Source organism: Oryctolagus cuniculus, chromosome 10, assembly GCF_964237555.1.
Source record: "Oryctolagus cuniculus chromosome 10, mOryCun1.1, whole genome shotgun sequence".
NCBI classification, from domain to species: domain Eukaryota; kingdom Metazoa; phylum Chordata; class Mammalia; order Lagomorpha; family Leporidae; genus Oryctolagus; species Oryctolagus cuniculus.
This window is the reverse complement of record NC_091441.1, coordinates 93725765-93742361: the sequence shown is the minus strand read 5'-3', so window position 1 is coordinate 93742361 and position 16597 is coordinate 93725765. Positions and strand designations below refer to the sequence as shown.

Sequence of the window (16597 nt, the reverse complement as noted above, 5' to 3'; positions counted from 1 at the left end):
ACTCCCTCCATAACCCTCTCTTGTTCTCCCTCTCACTCTAACAGAGGAGAACAGAATATATATAAAAAGAGGGAAAATCAGGGTTAGAATTACCTAAAATAATAATAGAAATTAGAACCCATTGTGATGGGATCCTTCTCAGGGGTTGTGGACCCCAAATCGCATCCAGTTGTAGCCGGCAGCACAATATACAGTTGATTCCACATATGAAACTGATTCTACAAAATTAAAGCTCAAAAACCTTTCAACTCTTCATGCCTAAGCAAAGATGATGTCTCAAGTGAAAAAGAAAATATGGATTTGTGCTAACTTTCACAAATACCAGAGTAGAAAGCTAGTGTGGAGGATGGGGTCCTGAGAAGTTTGACTGGAATCAACAGAACAGTGTTAAGTAGGAAGGAAAGACATGGCAGGTTCTACAGCCACTTATTTTATTCAATAAAACAGACTGATGATTACACAATGATTTCAACCCATAAATAGTAAACAGGAATTGGCTTTAAATAGCTTTCAGACTATCACTGCCATGAGGTTAATTTTAGATAAATATTTATGCAGAAAATAACAGAAAAAGGCTTTTCAAAGGGGAATGCAGTTACAGGGTTAAAAAAATGCTCTTTCTTGAAAATATGCCTTTTGCTTCTTTTAAAGCCATAAAGTCAGTAAAAACGGAAAGTGATGCAATCAAACATACACGAGAACTGAGGCCGGGAAGGTCTGTCTCTGTGATGGCCAAAAGAAAAGCCAATCGGAATTACATCACAGGCTTTCTATGAAGTCCATGTGGACATCAGGCACACTTCATTCTGTCTGAAAGCTCTTCCCCCACTGACGTCTGTGACACAACCGACACCCTTGCAAACCCACTCTGCCAAAGCAAGCAGCCTCTTTTTCATGGCAGAGAAGGCCCTCGTGTCGAGAAAGTGATATGCTTATTATCATGCAGTTTAGGTTACGAGGTTTGTGATCCTTCAGAGACCTACAGGAAAATGTGTTACACATTCAGGACAAAGGGGGAGATCTAAGACAGCGGCGAGGCCTCTTTGGCAATCACTGAAAACGGAGGGAGTGGCTCAAGTAGAAATACTGGGATCAGAAGATGAAAAATGTGTTAGGCTAGGAACAGAGCCTTGTATGGAAGGGAGACGCCATCATTCTTTCCCTAGCAGAAAAACAACTATTTAAATGGTACGTTCCATTCTCAAAGGCTCACCAGTGCTCCTGAAAGTAACTTGCTTTCCACGCTCTCTTGGCTTCAGTTCTTACTGTTCTCGTCCTCTACACCTTCAGAGTTGGAGTAGGAACTGGAGCTCACAACATACACACATGAGGAGGCTTCCCAGCATATCAGTTCTCAGGGAGGAGGTCTGTGTGCTAAAGAACTTGCGAGACGCCAGGATTACTACTTGGGCTGATTATGTCTGGTATCCCTGCCTTACCACAAGCTGAGATTCTAAGAGTCTGCATTTACATATTTGCAACCTGTCTTCCATCTTCCTCCAAATAGGACATCCTGGCTTTGCTATTACATCATATTTATAAACGTGACCTAAGTCTTCACTGCTACTTAACTTCATCACAGACCTTTCAAGAGGCCTTCCCAGTTCTGCTTATCTATTTGGGATCCAAACAAGGGTGCACGTCCTTGCACAGGGCTATTTAACATACCCCCTTTCTCTCCAACCCACATGCTCAATTCGCTTAAACAATAAATGAGAGCTGCATTCTCAGGCTTACATGAGGAACCACACTGACTTCTCAAAGTAGGAGAATTTAAAAAATAGGTTGTGAGCAATAAGTATGGTGATTCCATCCAATTAGAAGATTCTTACTGAAAAAATAGAAAAAATTGCTAATATTTTTAGCTAATGTCTGTAAGTCAGTAAAGGTATCTGGGTGGCATGAGAACTCATTTTTTATTTATATTTCTTTTTTTTAACTTTTATTTAATGAATATAAATTTCCAAAGTACAGCTTATGGATTACAATGGCTCCCCCCCATAACTTCCCTCCCACCCGCAACCCTCCCCTTTCCCGCTCCCTCTCCCATTCCATTGACATCAAGATTCATTTTCAATTCTCTTTATATACAGAAGATCAGTTTAGCATATATTAAGTAAAGATTTCAACAGTTTGCACCCATATAGAAACAAAAAGTGAAAAATACTGTTTGAGTACTAGTTATAGCATTAAATCACAATGTACAATACATTAAGGACAGAGATCCTACATGAGGAGTAAGTGCACAGTGACTCCTGTTGTTGACTTAACAAATTGACACTCTTGTTTATGGCATCAGTAATCACCCTAGGCTCTTGTCATGAGTTGCCAAGGCTATGGAAGCCTTTTGAGTTCGCCGACTCTGATCATATTTAGGCAAGGTCGTAGTCAGAATGGAAGTTCTCTCCCCCCTTCAGAGAAAGGTACCTCCTTCTTTGATGACCTGTTCTTTCCACAGGGATCTCACTCGCGGAGATCTTTCTTAAAAATACATTTTTCCTATTAGTTTAATTATAGTATTATTATTGTTTTATTTGGTTATACCTCTTCAAGAATAATATTTATAGGTCAGCATTTGGCCTAGCAGTTAAGTCACCCATGTCCCATTCTCTAAGTTCAATACCTGGTTCCAGCTCTCTACTGGAACATAGTACTGATGCCTCAATTAACTGGGTTCCTTCCACTCAAGTGAGAGACCTGGACTGAGTTCCCAGTTCCCAGCTCCCAGCTCCCAGCTCTGGCCCAACCCACTCTCGGCTGCTGTGGGCTCTTGGAAAATGAACCTGTAGATGGCAGATCTGTCAATCTGTCTCTCTACCTGTCAAATAGTTGAAAAAGAAAATGTTTACACCATAAGCCACTTTTTGAGCTAGGCACTTCAACTACATTATTTCATTTGGTCCTCATTTAATCCATGAGCCACCCTCTAAGGTTGGAGGTGTTGCCCTCATCTCTCATTATATGAGACTTAAGCGACGCCCTCAAGGCCAGGCAGCTAGCAGGGCAGGCTAGAGATTTGCCAGAGCCTGCTTTAGTCTGCAGCCTGCACTCTTTCCACCTCACTCCACAACTCTCCTCAAACATTCTTCTGATCTGTCCCTTTTGGAACCCTTAAAAGTAACTAATCATTAAAAGTTAAATCTAGTTTAAGGATGGATGGTCTCTTAGACCAATGTGGGCTAACAGAGGTCATGACTTATTTGCTGAGGACCATATAAATGTTTCATTCCCCTGGACAGAGTCCATGATAAGGGCAGAGTTTATAAATTTCATGGCATTTTTAGCTGTAGGAGTGGCTTGAACAATCTCCCATTGTTGAGCGCTAGGATGGAAAGGAAAAATGTAAGCCAAAACAGTAATTTCCCATAAACTGTGTCCCTGGCCTTTGTTCTCAGAGTGATTGGGGCACTGCCTGTGGGTCACCCTAGAACTGTGATCTCTGTACCTTAGCTCAACTTTCTGAGAGGGAGGGTCTGCAAAAAGAGACCAGAGGGAGGGGTAAGCAAGGAAACCTATTCTGAATTTTTGTGGCAGTCCCTGAAAAGAAGTGGTTATGCTCAAGTCCATTGGACATTTTCCTTCTCCTATCTCTACTCCTTGATCCACGTTTTCAGTCATAATCTCAATGTCTACGTTAGATATGGAAAGCTGGCAAGAGCAAGCACAGCTTTTTTTTTTTTTTTACCTTGAAGAAACACACACGCATGCACATACATACACATGGTGTAGTCAATGTTAGATATTAACATTTCCTCTTTATAATGGCAAACTCTGCAAAGACTATGCATATATTTCACAACAGATAATCATTTAAACATTTATTCTACTCTCTCCCACTGCTTTCTCACAGAACTCTACATTACACTAACTCTGCTGCATTTTATAAGGTAACAAAGAAGATTAAAGCCTAGAACAAGAATAGTGACATTTAAGAGCAGAAAAAGAGAAAAGAAAAAAAAAATTGTGTGGTTGTTAGACTCAGAAGCAAAATACTTTAAATGGAATAGACAAAAGCATCTCAACTTCTTGAAAGTTCCATTTTGGGCTAGTCATAAATTTAATAATCACGCACATGTAAAAATAATATTCAGGTACTCGGTCATTTACAACCCATAGCTTAATTTTGAAAACCACAAATCAAACCCTTAAAAACTGGCAACAGCAATATAAATTAATGGAGATTAATCTAGTACTAGTTTATAAATATTCCAAAGCAACACATAATAATTATACTATCAGCAATGACGTCTACAATTTGTTGAATACTTCCTAGAGATCAGATAAGCAACAAAGTACATTAAATACATGATCTCTTGGAATTGTCAGAGCAACCCACTGAGTTACATGTTTTTCTCATTCCTGTTTGCTGGGTGACGATGCTAAGGCTTGGAATGGTTGAATAATTTGAGTAAATAGCAGCACTGAGACTTGCAATTAGTTATGACTTAATCATCACACCAAAGCCAAAATGTCTTAATGATGTTAAGATGAGTTAAATTAGCTTGTAAGAGCAACACCACCTTTTGAGACAATCACCAACTAAGGATGACAAGGAAATTTGGCAATGTTGGCAACTTTAGAAAACAGCAAACTTAGGACAACTTTGGAAATTTGGAAGAGAGGGGACAATAATAGGTGATTCCCAAGAGAGGAACAAGAAAAGAACTCCTCAGGAAAGCCTGAGCCTCATGGTAACTAAGAATTTCACCAAAGATTGTCCTTGGTTCCTCTTCGGAATCTACACTTCAAACTAAAAGTTTTGCCCACTTTTCTTTATCATCTCTATTTCATGATATTACATAAAGCAGATTGTGTGGGTATTTGGAAAAAATACATATGTAAACCATAACTTTCTAGTCACCCCAAGATTATAAAAGTTTACAACTCTGGCCCATACCTTTGTCTTCATAAACTTGGAGTGACTTTTGTAAACCTCTATCTGTTTGACCTCTTCCTCACGGTCCTCGGCGCTCAGTACGCCATTGGCTTTCAACATCTGGATCTCATCCTCAAGATCCCTGATGTTTCGCTCCAATGAAGCAATTTTTGTGTCCTGTTGGTAAAAAGCATAAAAAAAAAAACCTGAGCATCATTAAAACAGAATTTAGGAGAGCAACTTTGGGTAGCATTATATTAACTGTAATATAGACATGGCCTCCAATTCAGAATATTTTTTTCTGAGGATCATTTATGAGATTATTGTGTAAATTCCCAATCAAATTCATGCAGGAATATAGTACAGAGTTACTTAGATATGCTTGTCCCTAATATCTGTGAACCAAATTATCAAAGCAAGAGATGAAAGTCATGTAAAAATATTAAAAACTATAAAACATAATTTAATTGGATGAATTTATAGTTTAAGAGACAGCCTACCAGTGCCTATTTTAAGTCTACTTGTAAACACAAAAAACAATGTGTTCACATATATATTCTACGGCTGGTTTTATAAGGCAAGTTTGGAATTTGACTCATAAAAGGAAATTCAAACTTACTAATGAGGAAAAGCATTCTCATCTAAAATACAGACATAAGTGAAATTAAATAACTGAACCTGGCCTTACTATGGCTGGATTCCCTAACTACTGAAAATTTATAGCAACTGGAAATAATATATCACAATGTCATGATTTATTTGGCGAGCAGTCAGGTTCCTACGTGACAAAAAACATGACTACGTGGCAGGACATTTCTAACCTACTGATTTACCGAGCCAAAAAACTAGAAATATTGCACTCAGATGTAGGATGAATTGAGGGGGGAAAAATGACAGATCAAGACACAAGATTGCACATAATAAGAAACAATGTATTAGGAAATAGAAAAGAGAGAATTCTTTTAGGGAAACAAAACAAATGAAAAAGAAAAAGAGGGAGGGAGGGAGGGAGGAGAAGAAGAAAAGAATGCCCTAACCTTGGTACTGGACTCAAATCAGTCTTAGAATGAAGCACATGAAAAGTTGACATGGCAGTATTATAAGAACATTACCTTAACATTGTCATTATGTTAGAAGGGCAGACAAGGAAGAACAGCAACTTCTTATCAAGCTGTATTACATACAGGAAAACAAACGCTTGAGCTGCTATAGCACTTTTACTAATTCTCAGAAAATCTCAAAGAAGGTAAAATAAAGATTCTGAAAATTTTAAGATAATGAAATGTTCCATTCAGCAGTATTTCATTTGCCTTTAAAATTAATATCTATTATGTTTTCTAGTTGAAAAAGCAACATACCTTAAAATCATAGAAAATGGAGAATACTCCTCTAGTCCTACTATCTCCAGAGTTAACCACCATTAATGTTTTTATGCATAGTAGTGTTCTATTTTAAATCAATTTACGGAAACCATGCATACCAACCATTTGAGTAAATAAGGGTAGTGTTGTGGACTTAATGTTCGTGTCCCTCCCAAATTGGTAGGAACAATGGGATTTTGAACAACGCAGTAACAGTTGCTCCCCAATCGCTGAGGTGCATTCTACATCAGACCACCTTTACCTATTATTTAGAATTAGTGTTTAAAATAATATATGTATTGTATAAAGTAGCTTTATTGAGGTCCTATACTGAGGACCTATATTGGGCCCACAAAACCCAACTAGTGTGTGAACAGGAAGGTTGTACAGCAAATAAATGTGTTACATGGTTACTGGGGATTCTCTGTACACATAAGTATGACTGGCTCTGGGATATCTGAAGCAAAATATTTTATTTTGTTTCACTTATCCCCAGTATTATGACCTCTAGAACTCAAATCTTGAGAAAAAATTAGTATTTTAATGATTGCATAAACCTCAGGGATACATTACTAAATTGAAGGGTCAAAGCAGTGATTTGGACACTTCTAAGGGAAATATGCCATGATTATCCCAATTTAGAATAAGGGTGAACTGAAAGATCCAGATCACCTTGTTAGTTTCCGACACTCAAAAGTGGTTTACATATACCTGCTCTGACTACAGCAGTGAAACACCAGATGTGGTCCCCTCATATCTCAGCTGACATCTTTCAAATACACCCAAGAAGGACAACCATCAAATGATCTTTTTTTTTTTTTTTTGGACAGGCAGAGTGGACAGTGAGAGAGAGAGACAGAGAGAAAGGTCTTCCTTTGCCATTGGTTCACCCTCCAATGGCTGCCGTGGCCGGCGCGCTGCGGCCGGCGCACCGCGCTGATCCAATGGCAGGAGCCAGGTACTTATCCTGGTCTCCCATGGGGTGCAGGGCCCAAGCACTTGGGCCATCCTCCACTGCACTCCTGGGTCACAGCAGAGAGCTGGCCTGGAAGAGGGGCAACCAGGACAGAATCCAGCACCCTGATCGGGACTAGAACCCAGTGTGCCAGCGCCGCAAGGCGGAGGATTAGCCTAGTGAGCCGGGGCGCCGGCATCAAATGATCTTATTGTTATACTTTATTTTGGTTATGGACTGTACAAATATGAAAAATTTTCCTTTAAGGGAAAAAGAAAATCTCAAATATGTTTGTTTCACTGCCTATTCATTAGGGGAAAAATATATGAACTCAGTATCTCTTTGAAATCACTTCTTTCCAGAATTCATAAAATAATACTTGTAAAAATTTTACACATAAATTTCAGACTACAACTCCTAAAGATTCAAACCCAAGCCTACTTATTGTACATCAATCATCCAAAAGATACAGAACAGATATATGATTGGCAAGTAATAAACAAATCACTGGAATTGAACTCCTAGTAGCCACTTCCTCAGTGGGCCCACCCAGCTCATTCTTAAACCTGCCAGGAATATTAGCATGATCCCATGACCACAATGACTACAGCAATGGGGGTGAAAGTTGGGTGGGAAAACTCAAATAAGCTTATTTTTATATTCTCCTTCTATTTTTAACTAATATCTTGATTTTTCTAGGACACGTATGCTATAGACAGTAAATTTAGATACAAGGAGTTCTTTCGTTCATTCATTCAATAAATAGATACTGTTTACCTGTTGGACATCAGTTACTATGTCAGGTATGTAAGATGCTTGATAGACCTCAAGAAGACTCACAGGCAAGCTTCTCCACATTTAACATGGATTACAGCCAAGATTCCTGCTATTCAAATGCTGGTCTACAGACAAGTGGCACCAACATTACCTGGGAGCTTTTTGTTTTTAAAGACTGATTTTATTTCTTTGAAAGGCAAAGTGAGAGAGAGAGAGAGAGAGAGAGAGAGAGAGAGAGAGAGAACAAAGACAGGGAGGAAGGAAAGGAGAGAGAAGGAGAAAGGGAGAAAGGTCTTCCATCTGCTGGGTCACTCCCCAAATGTCCACAACAACCAGGGCTGGGCTGGTCCCAAACCAGGAGCCAGGAGTTTCTTCCATCTTCTACTGCTTTTTCCAGGTGCATTAGCAGAGAGCTAGATCAGAAATGGAAAAGTGCAGACCAGAACCAGCACCCATATGAAATGCTGGCACAGCAGGCAGCAACTTTACTTGTTATGCCACAGTGCTGGTCCCAAAGCAAAGGTTCTAAATGTCTGCAGGTGTCCATAAGAGACAGGGACAAGACTGACCAGTGCAGAAGGGAAGGAGCAACTTTACTGGCTTAGTATATATAGAAAAACATGGAAGCTCCTTCCAGGAGGTCTCCGACTTGGCACATATGCACAGCAACCCTGGGAGAAAACTTTCTGCAGTCTCTATGCCAGGCAGGATGCCACTGTTACTCTTTGTGTTTGTCAAACATTGTGTTCCCCTTAAACAGCAAGAAACAGATTTCAGTTCCTCTCTAGGAACTGCGAACACTGAAGTGGTAAGTGGGTGGAACATCAGGAAAAAAAAAAAGCAGTATCATTTAGTCACAAAAAGTAACAATTATGTTATTGCTGAGTGTCACAATGTGCTTTCTTTTCAAATACAGCAAGAATTACTGGTTTCATTTTAATATCAGGCCAAGAAAGGAAATATAAGCAGTTTTTACAGAGCATGGAACTCTCCACGATCATATATTGGTCCTCGGATGCTGATCAACACAGTTAGGGCCAATTTGGTTTAAAGGAGACATGATCTAATGTTCAGGAAGATCCCCGCATAATTATGCTACACTTTATTTAGAAAAAAACTCTAAACTATTATTATTGGATACCACAGAGGCTCTTGGAGGCTTAACTTTTAAAAATCATCTAGTATCTGTAAACAAAACTTGGACTTAAAGTGAGTAATGCCCTGCCTTTGAAAGGATTTATGGTGGGGGGAAGAACCATGGTCCTAGGAACCCAACTGAAGTACTTGAAGGAAGAAGTGAACTTAGACCGAAGACAGACTAGGAAGAAAAATAAATACTAAAAAATCAAAAACTCATCTTCATTGAGCACATGTGTGTCAGGTATTCTTCTGGGAGTTTTACACCTTGTACTCACTCCAGTCTTGTAACAGTCTTGGGTTACGGATCAGCAAGGCTAGGAACATGCTCAGAGAGTTGAACAGGATGGAATAAAAATGGAGGTTTTGTGTTCTACTTGTGGACAAAACAGAACTGGAGAAATGCTAGGCCCTGGCCACAGGGATGCTGGCTTCTGTTAACAAGGGCAGCCCTTTACTCTGCCGAGGGAGGTTCTCAGAAAAGTACTTTGCATGCACCACAACTCACTTGTAAGGTATAAAAAGATAACGGCCTGGATTAGAAAATGATAGGGACAATGCTGTCCTTCGGTGATGCTACTGTCCTACACTCATCTACTTTTTCAGATGGGATCTAGCTTTATGGCAAAATGTACAAGCATAGAATCTAAGTCAAAGTGAAAGCAATGAGGGTACTTTATATTTCTTTTCATGACCTCATTTGCCTTCTTTGGACTCATTCCTCACAAAATCCACGCCCTGCAGGCAGATGAATCCTTCCTGTCTCGGTGCACGTTACCAGTGACTCCTGGCGAAGATGTGACTCTAGTCTCTTTCTTTATTTCTTTCTTTCTTTTAAGATTTATTCATTTATTGAAAAGCAGAGTTACAGAGAGGCAGAGAGAGAGAGAGAGGTCTTCATCCACTGGTTCACTCCACAAATGGCCGCAATGGTCAGAGCTGTGCCAATATGAATCCAGGATCCAGGAGCTTCTTCTGGGTCTTCCACATGGGTGCAGGAGCCCGAGGACTTGGGCCATCTTCCACTGCTTTCCCAGGCCACAGCAGAGAGCTGAATGAGAAGTGGAGCAGCAGGGACTCAAACCTGTGCCCATATGGGATGCTGGTACTACAGGCAGCAGCTTTACCAGCTATGCCACAGCGCCAGCCCTGTGACTCTACTTCTTGTTGGATATAAAGTGAACTGTGAAGTTTTGGTTTCCATGCGTGAATCTGTTAACTCTTAAGTGGTTAATGGACTCAATTCTAACAACAATAACAAAAAAAAAAAAAAAAAAAAAAGAGCTAAAGGTAAACAATCCAGACAGTCCACATGGGAAGATGAAAAGTTTTATCCTTAGGATGTCACAAACTGGAATGTAAACCTTACTTTAGACTTCTATGTATTTGGGCAGGATACTCACCCTCTCTGATAGAATATCATGCTCAGAGCCTCCATACATACAAGTAAGGTTAAAATGCATGCAAAGTACCTATCATGGAAGGCACTTATCATGGAGGCAGAATAAAGGGTGGCCGTTATTAACATAAGCCAACAACAACGTAATGAGTTCCCAGCAATTTCCCAGTTCTATTACATACACAAGTAGAAGACAGTAGCTTCCCTTTTCATTCCACCCTGCTGAATGTTGGAGCCTGTTTCTACCCATGTTAAACCTATGCCCTAAGATTGTTAGGAGAAGTAAATGAGGGCAAGATGCAAACAGGTTCTTAAGAAACATCACCTCCCCTCCTGTTTCTAGCTGTAGCATGTATCAATTTTTTGTCCACTCAGTTTTTCCTTTGGAGAACTACATATCTCCCCAACTTTCTAGAGTTTTAGTAGGGATTTCCAATTGTGTGGCCCTGCTTAAAAGCAAGCACCATGGATCTTACAGACACAGTGATTGACCCAGGAGTGAACTCAGGCCTCTAACAAAGCCCACCTACCTTTTTCTGGGAGTAAAGAAAATGTGGGCCTGAGGAAGGATATGGTCTTCTGTGAGAACATGTATTAAGAACCTACCTGGGGGGCTGGCATTGTGGCATTGCAGGGTAAGCCACTGCTTGTGACACTGGCATCCCATATGGGCACTGGCTCTGATCTTGGCTGCTCCACTTCTGATCCAGCTCTCTGCTAACTCACCTGAGAAAGCAGTGGAAATGGCCCAGGTGCTTAGACTCCTGCCACCCATGTGGGAGACCCAGATGATGCTCCTGGCTCCTGGCTTTGACCTGGCCCAGCCTAGCTGTTGTGACTAGCTGGGGAGTAAACCAGCAGAGGGAAGGCCTCTCTTTCTCTCTCTATGTTTCAAATAAATAAATCTTAAAAAAGAAAAGGGTGAACTTGCCTGAATAACTGTGTCCTGATGACATTCTTTGACCAGCTTGCTATAGCTACATCTGAACCATCTACTCCCCCGAATACCAAAATACAACAAGGTTTCTTTTTTTCTTTTTCTTTTCTTTACATTTAATTTTTAAGTAATTCAATTTTAATAAGTACAACTTTAGTAATATAGTTATTCTTCCCACTATACCTGCCTTCCCACCCACACTTCCACCCTTCCTCCTCCTCCCTCTCCCTTTCTAATTCCCATTCTCCATTAAGATTCATTTTCAGCTAAAATTGTACATAGAAGACCAACTCCACACTTAAGTAAAGATTTCAACAATTCAGCAATGTTTCTGTCACTTAAAACAAAAGAGTGTAGTACACATATGATAGTGTGAAAGACAATACCAAAATATAGTTAGATATATTCTACAATTCTATAACATAAATCTAAATATACAGATATATTCTATAATTCTACAGATAGGGAAGTCAGAAATGGGTAGGACTACCAGATTGAAGAGTTAGAAACAAAGAAAATGAGGGTGAAGAATCACCAATCTACAGAATCAAGCTAGCAATTCACATGTGATTCTGACTGGTAATCATTTACAAGCTGGTAAACAAGAAAACAGGCAATTAAACAGCCTCTGGGAAATGAACAATAAAAATAGATGCCAGAATGGAACTAAGACTGAAGAGACCATGGAATCATCAGCCTGCGGGAGAAGGAAGGAGTTCGTCAGACATGATTAAGAATAGGGATAGGGAAAACCATGGCAGAGTCTTCAAAAGGAAAGGGTCAAAACTGATGGAAATTATGGGAGAGTCCCAGAAAACAAGAGAGTAAACAGTGCCAAGAAAAAAGGAAGTCAAAGGAAGGTCTGAAGAGACTGGAGACCAAGGAGACAGCTAAGGAGTCACCTGTTCACGTGGACAGTTCCCTTGGCATCATGGTATGGTAACTGCAAACTGAAGACCTGTTCTAAACCCCATGGAGTTATAGATGATGCTGAGTCACTCAACAGCTAGTGTGGAACACGAAAAGAACCAATCAGAACAGACACCCCATGGAACACTAGAATCTGGTGGATGAGGTCCCTGCAGAGTCAGGAGTTATCCCTTCAGTTCCTGGATTTGGACAGCTCAAGGTAAGGGATGGATGGAGGAAGGCAGGCATTATTCTGAAGGTTTGTAGCTGTGGGTGTTTTATTGAAGAGTCTAACAATCATTGTAGCTGCACTTGGGCCTCTTCACTGAGTATCAGCCCTACATAGAAAGCGACTGCAATTTACACTGCGGGCTTTCTCCATTGCTCAAAGCATGGAAGAAAGCACTGGCCAACTCAAATCAGTTCAATGTGCTTGGGACAGAGACTAAAGCAAAAGCTCCTGAATGCCTATCTGAGGATGAGCTACCACAGGAACCCTAGTAGGAACATTCTCTTTTAGGTGAGAATGGAGAGAAAAACCAGGATTTATGTGTAGAGGACGCAGCTTGAGTGGGTGGGGGAGGACAACGTAGATTTCTACTTTATATCTATGCTTTCTTTTCCAATTATGTCTCACTTATATAAATGTTAAAAATATAAATTCTCACATGTGAGAGAGGATATACAGAAAAGAATGACACAGGACCAAAGCAACAGGTGCTGGTATTGTGGTATAGTGGGCAAAGCTGGCACCTACAACACTGGCATCCCATATGGGCACGGGTTCAAATCCCAGCTGCTCCACTTCTGATATCACTCCTTGCTAACAGCCTGGAAAAAGCAGCAGAAGATGGCCCAAACAATTGGGCCTCTGACACCCACATGGGAGACCTGGATGGAGTTCCTGGCTCTTGGCTTCCACCTGGTCCAACCCCAGCAGTTGCAGCCATCTGGGGAGTGAACCAGAGGATGGAAGACCCCCCCCCCCCCGTGTGTGTGTGTGTGTGTGTTCCTCTTTCCATAGCTCTGACTTTCAAACAAATAATTCTTTTAAAAAACACAATCAATAACAACAGCTGATATGTACTGACCACTTACACAAGTACTGTACTAGAAAAATCTCATTTAATCTTGCCCACAACCCTATGAATTGAGGACTTACTTACCCACGTAAAGGTGAGGAGACCCACAGATGGTAGATAACCTGCTTAATGTTTGGAATGGTGCTCTTGACAGACAGGCCTCCCTGGACTTGGAGAGAGGAGGCCACATATTGTGACCTTGCCATCTGCAGGTCAACCTCAGAAAAGGTTGGATTCAGAGAAGAGCATCACCTAGAAGCTGAGCTATTCTGGTTCTTTCTGCCATACAGTACTTCCCTTCTAAAGATCACAGAGAAAGGTCAAAAGAACAACATGAAGAGGTTGGACAAAGGGGATAGGGAAGGAAAAGTTTCAGCAACTGCTTCCAGATGAATGTACTGTCCCTCCATGCATGTGCGATGCTGCCCTCCCTAAACATGGATTGGATGTTATCTTTCACCAATTTCTGGCTACAAAGAGGGTTTGAATGCTAGCTGCCCACTCTCTGAGGACACCAGGAATTCAGCAAAACATGACTTTGCAATACAGCAAATCTATTTTGGGGAGCCTTACAAGATGGATATCTGGCCCCTCTGTTTCTCTTCTAGTGCTCTTCACAAAAAGTCTTCACTGTCCTCCTAGAAACATAAACTTGCTCTTATCTATTCCTTTTAAACCATCCCCTGATAGGTTTTGGGGCCTCCTCCTTAGGATCTCCAAAACATACCACAACTCCATCTGTGTTCAACCAGTTTGTCTCATGGAAAAAGCAACAGGCAGCAATGGAATTCAGGCCACCCCAAGTCACCCAGCGCGGCTTGATGGATGTGGAAACTGGACCATGCCTTAGGGATGAGGCATGTGACGGGCTGTACACTGTCATTACTGAAACTTGAAAGGGGAAGTTCACATGAGGCCTGTGGTTGACTTCTCAACCCTGATGGTAGGGGCGCAATGCCAGTAAGGAAATTATGAGCCCTAAATAAACAATAGACTGGGAACCCAGTACCAGCAAGGGAGAGGGCCATGGCTGCTGGCCTGGGCAGGGCTGGCAAGGATGGATCAGTCAAAGCTAAGATTTTAACTTTGCAAGAATGTCACATCAATTCCGGCTCCCCAAGAGGGCCTTCTGAAAATCCAAATTGCCAGTCACCAAGCCTGCAGACTTCGCGTAATTCTTAAAATAGGATATTTAGCCCAATCCCTTCAATGGCCAGAGGAGAACAGTAAAAGCCAAAAGGCATAAGCACCTTGCCAGATGCCTGCTAATCAGGAAACGAATCCCCTAGGTCATTTATTATGCCTCCTAGGAATCTCTTTTCTCTACTGGTTTCTACTTTCACAAAGACTTGATTCTCTTCCACTTGCAAGCTCTGTGTGCATTCCTAGATTCCACCTGAAATGAACTTATCTGGTCCTTCTCTTTGGTGGGGTCCTTGCTCAAATGTGACACCTCTTTTTAACAGGTAAAACAACTTAACGGCCAAACCAAAAGGAAAAAGGACGATCCTTAACAGGAGTCCTTGAGGATCTATGATGTGCCAGGACTTTTCCCACACCTTAGTTCTTTGTAATTCCCACCTCAATTTTTGGCAGGATGGTGTCATGGACCCATTTTACAGGAGGGATGGGGGGACCACAGGGAAGCCAGAAGAACAAAGTTTGATTCTCAGTTTCTAAAATTAATCTAACCTATTCCCTTTGGAGACTTCTCAGTCCAGACAAAAAAAGAAGAATTACAAATAAAAAAATGCACCTTTAAGCTTTTTGATGATGGATTTTGTTTTAATAAACTTACTGATATTTTTCCTAAATAAAGGTTTTTGGTTGTTCTTACACACATTATAAGAGATGAAAATGTAGGAATAATAAAAACAGGACAAAAATTCTTCATAATCGCCCACCCTGAAAAAAATATCAACTTCTTAGTACTTTTTCCCCCAAATGTTGATTCCACATGGATAAACTTGACCTCTTTTCATATTAAAAATATTAAGCTCTATTATAAACCTAAGAAATACATCTTTTACAGCTCTTATTTATAGTAATCAAAGCTACTGATCATCTCCTTTGTAATATTTTTCTCTAGTTTTTTTTTATAAAGTTATTTATTTATTTATTTATTACAAAAGGCAGAGTGACACAGAAAGACAAAGAGAGAGAGATCTTTCATCCATTGGTTCACTCTCCAAATGGCTACAACAGCCAGGGCTAGCACAGGCCAAAGCCAGAAGCCTAGAATTCCATCTGGGTTTCCCACATTGTGGCAGGGCTCAAGCACTTGGGTCATCTTCTGGTGCTTTCCTAGGGACATTAGTGGGGAGCTAGATACAAGCAGAGCAGCTTGGCTGTCAACTACTGCTCTAATATGGGATGCTAGCATCACAAGCAGTAATTTAACCCACTAAGCCAAAATGCTAGCCTCCTTTAAATTTTAATAACAGATTCATTGAGATGTAATATATGCATTATAAAATGCATTCTTTTAAAGTATACAACTTAGTGGTCTTTACAATCATCATATTATCTAATTCCAGAACTTTTTTTTTAGAACTTTTTAAAAAAGATTTATCTATTTATTTGAAAGGCAGAGAGAGAGAGAGAGAGAGAGAGAGAGAGAGAGAGAGAGGTCTTCCATCCACTGGTTCACTCCCCAGATAGCTGCAATAGCCAGAGATGGGCCAATCTGAAGCTAGGAGCCAGGAACTTCTTCTGGGTCTCCCCAAGTGCTTGGGCCCCTGCACCTGTGTGGAGACCCAGAAGAAGCTCCTGGCTTCGGATCAGTCCAGTTCAGGCTATTGCAGCCATCTGGGGAGTGAACCAGTGGATGGAAGATCTGTCTGTCTCTCCAACTCTCTGTCTGTAACTGTACCTCTCAAACAAAAATATTTCTTAAAAAGATTTATTTATTTGAAAGGTGTAGTGACTGAGAAGGAGGGAGGGAAGGAAAGAAGGAAGGATCAGGAAAGGGAGACAGAGAGAGGAAGAGAAGGAGGGAGGCAGAAAAATATAAGAAATAAAGAAAAGAAACAAAACGAAATGAAATGAAATGAAAAGAAGAGAAAAGAAAAGCAAACAAGCAGGCAGACAAACACACTGATTTTTCCATCCACTGGTTCACTCACCAAATGCCCACAACAGCCAGGGCTGGGCCATACTGAAGC

At 40.7% G+C, this 16597-nt stretch overlaps 1 protein-coding gene across 26 annotated transcripts in view; it reads right to left on the bottom strand.

Moving 5' to 3' along the window:
* ERC2 (ELKS/RAB6-interacting/CAST family member 2) overlaps positions 1-16597 on the bottom strand; it is a 1007328-nt gene that overhangs the window by 656287 nt on the left and 334444 nt on the right. For all 26 annotated transcript variants that reach the window (XM_051852289.2, XM_051852290.2, XM_051852291.2 and 23 more), the window contains one exon: positions 4898-5053. In XM_051852289.2, coding sequence (XP_051708249.1) covers positions 4898-5053 — 156 coding nt within the window. The remainder of the gene's footprint in view (positions 1-4897; positions 5054-16597) is intronic.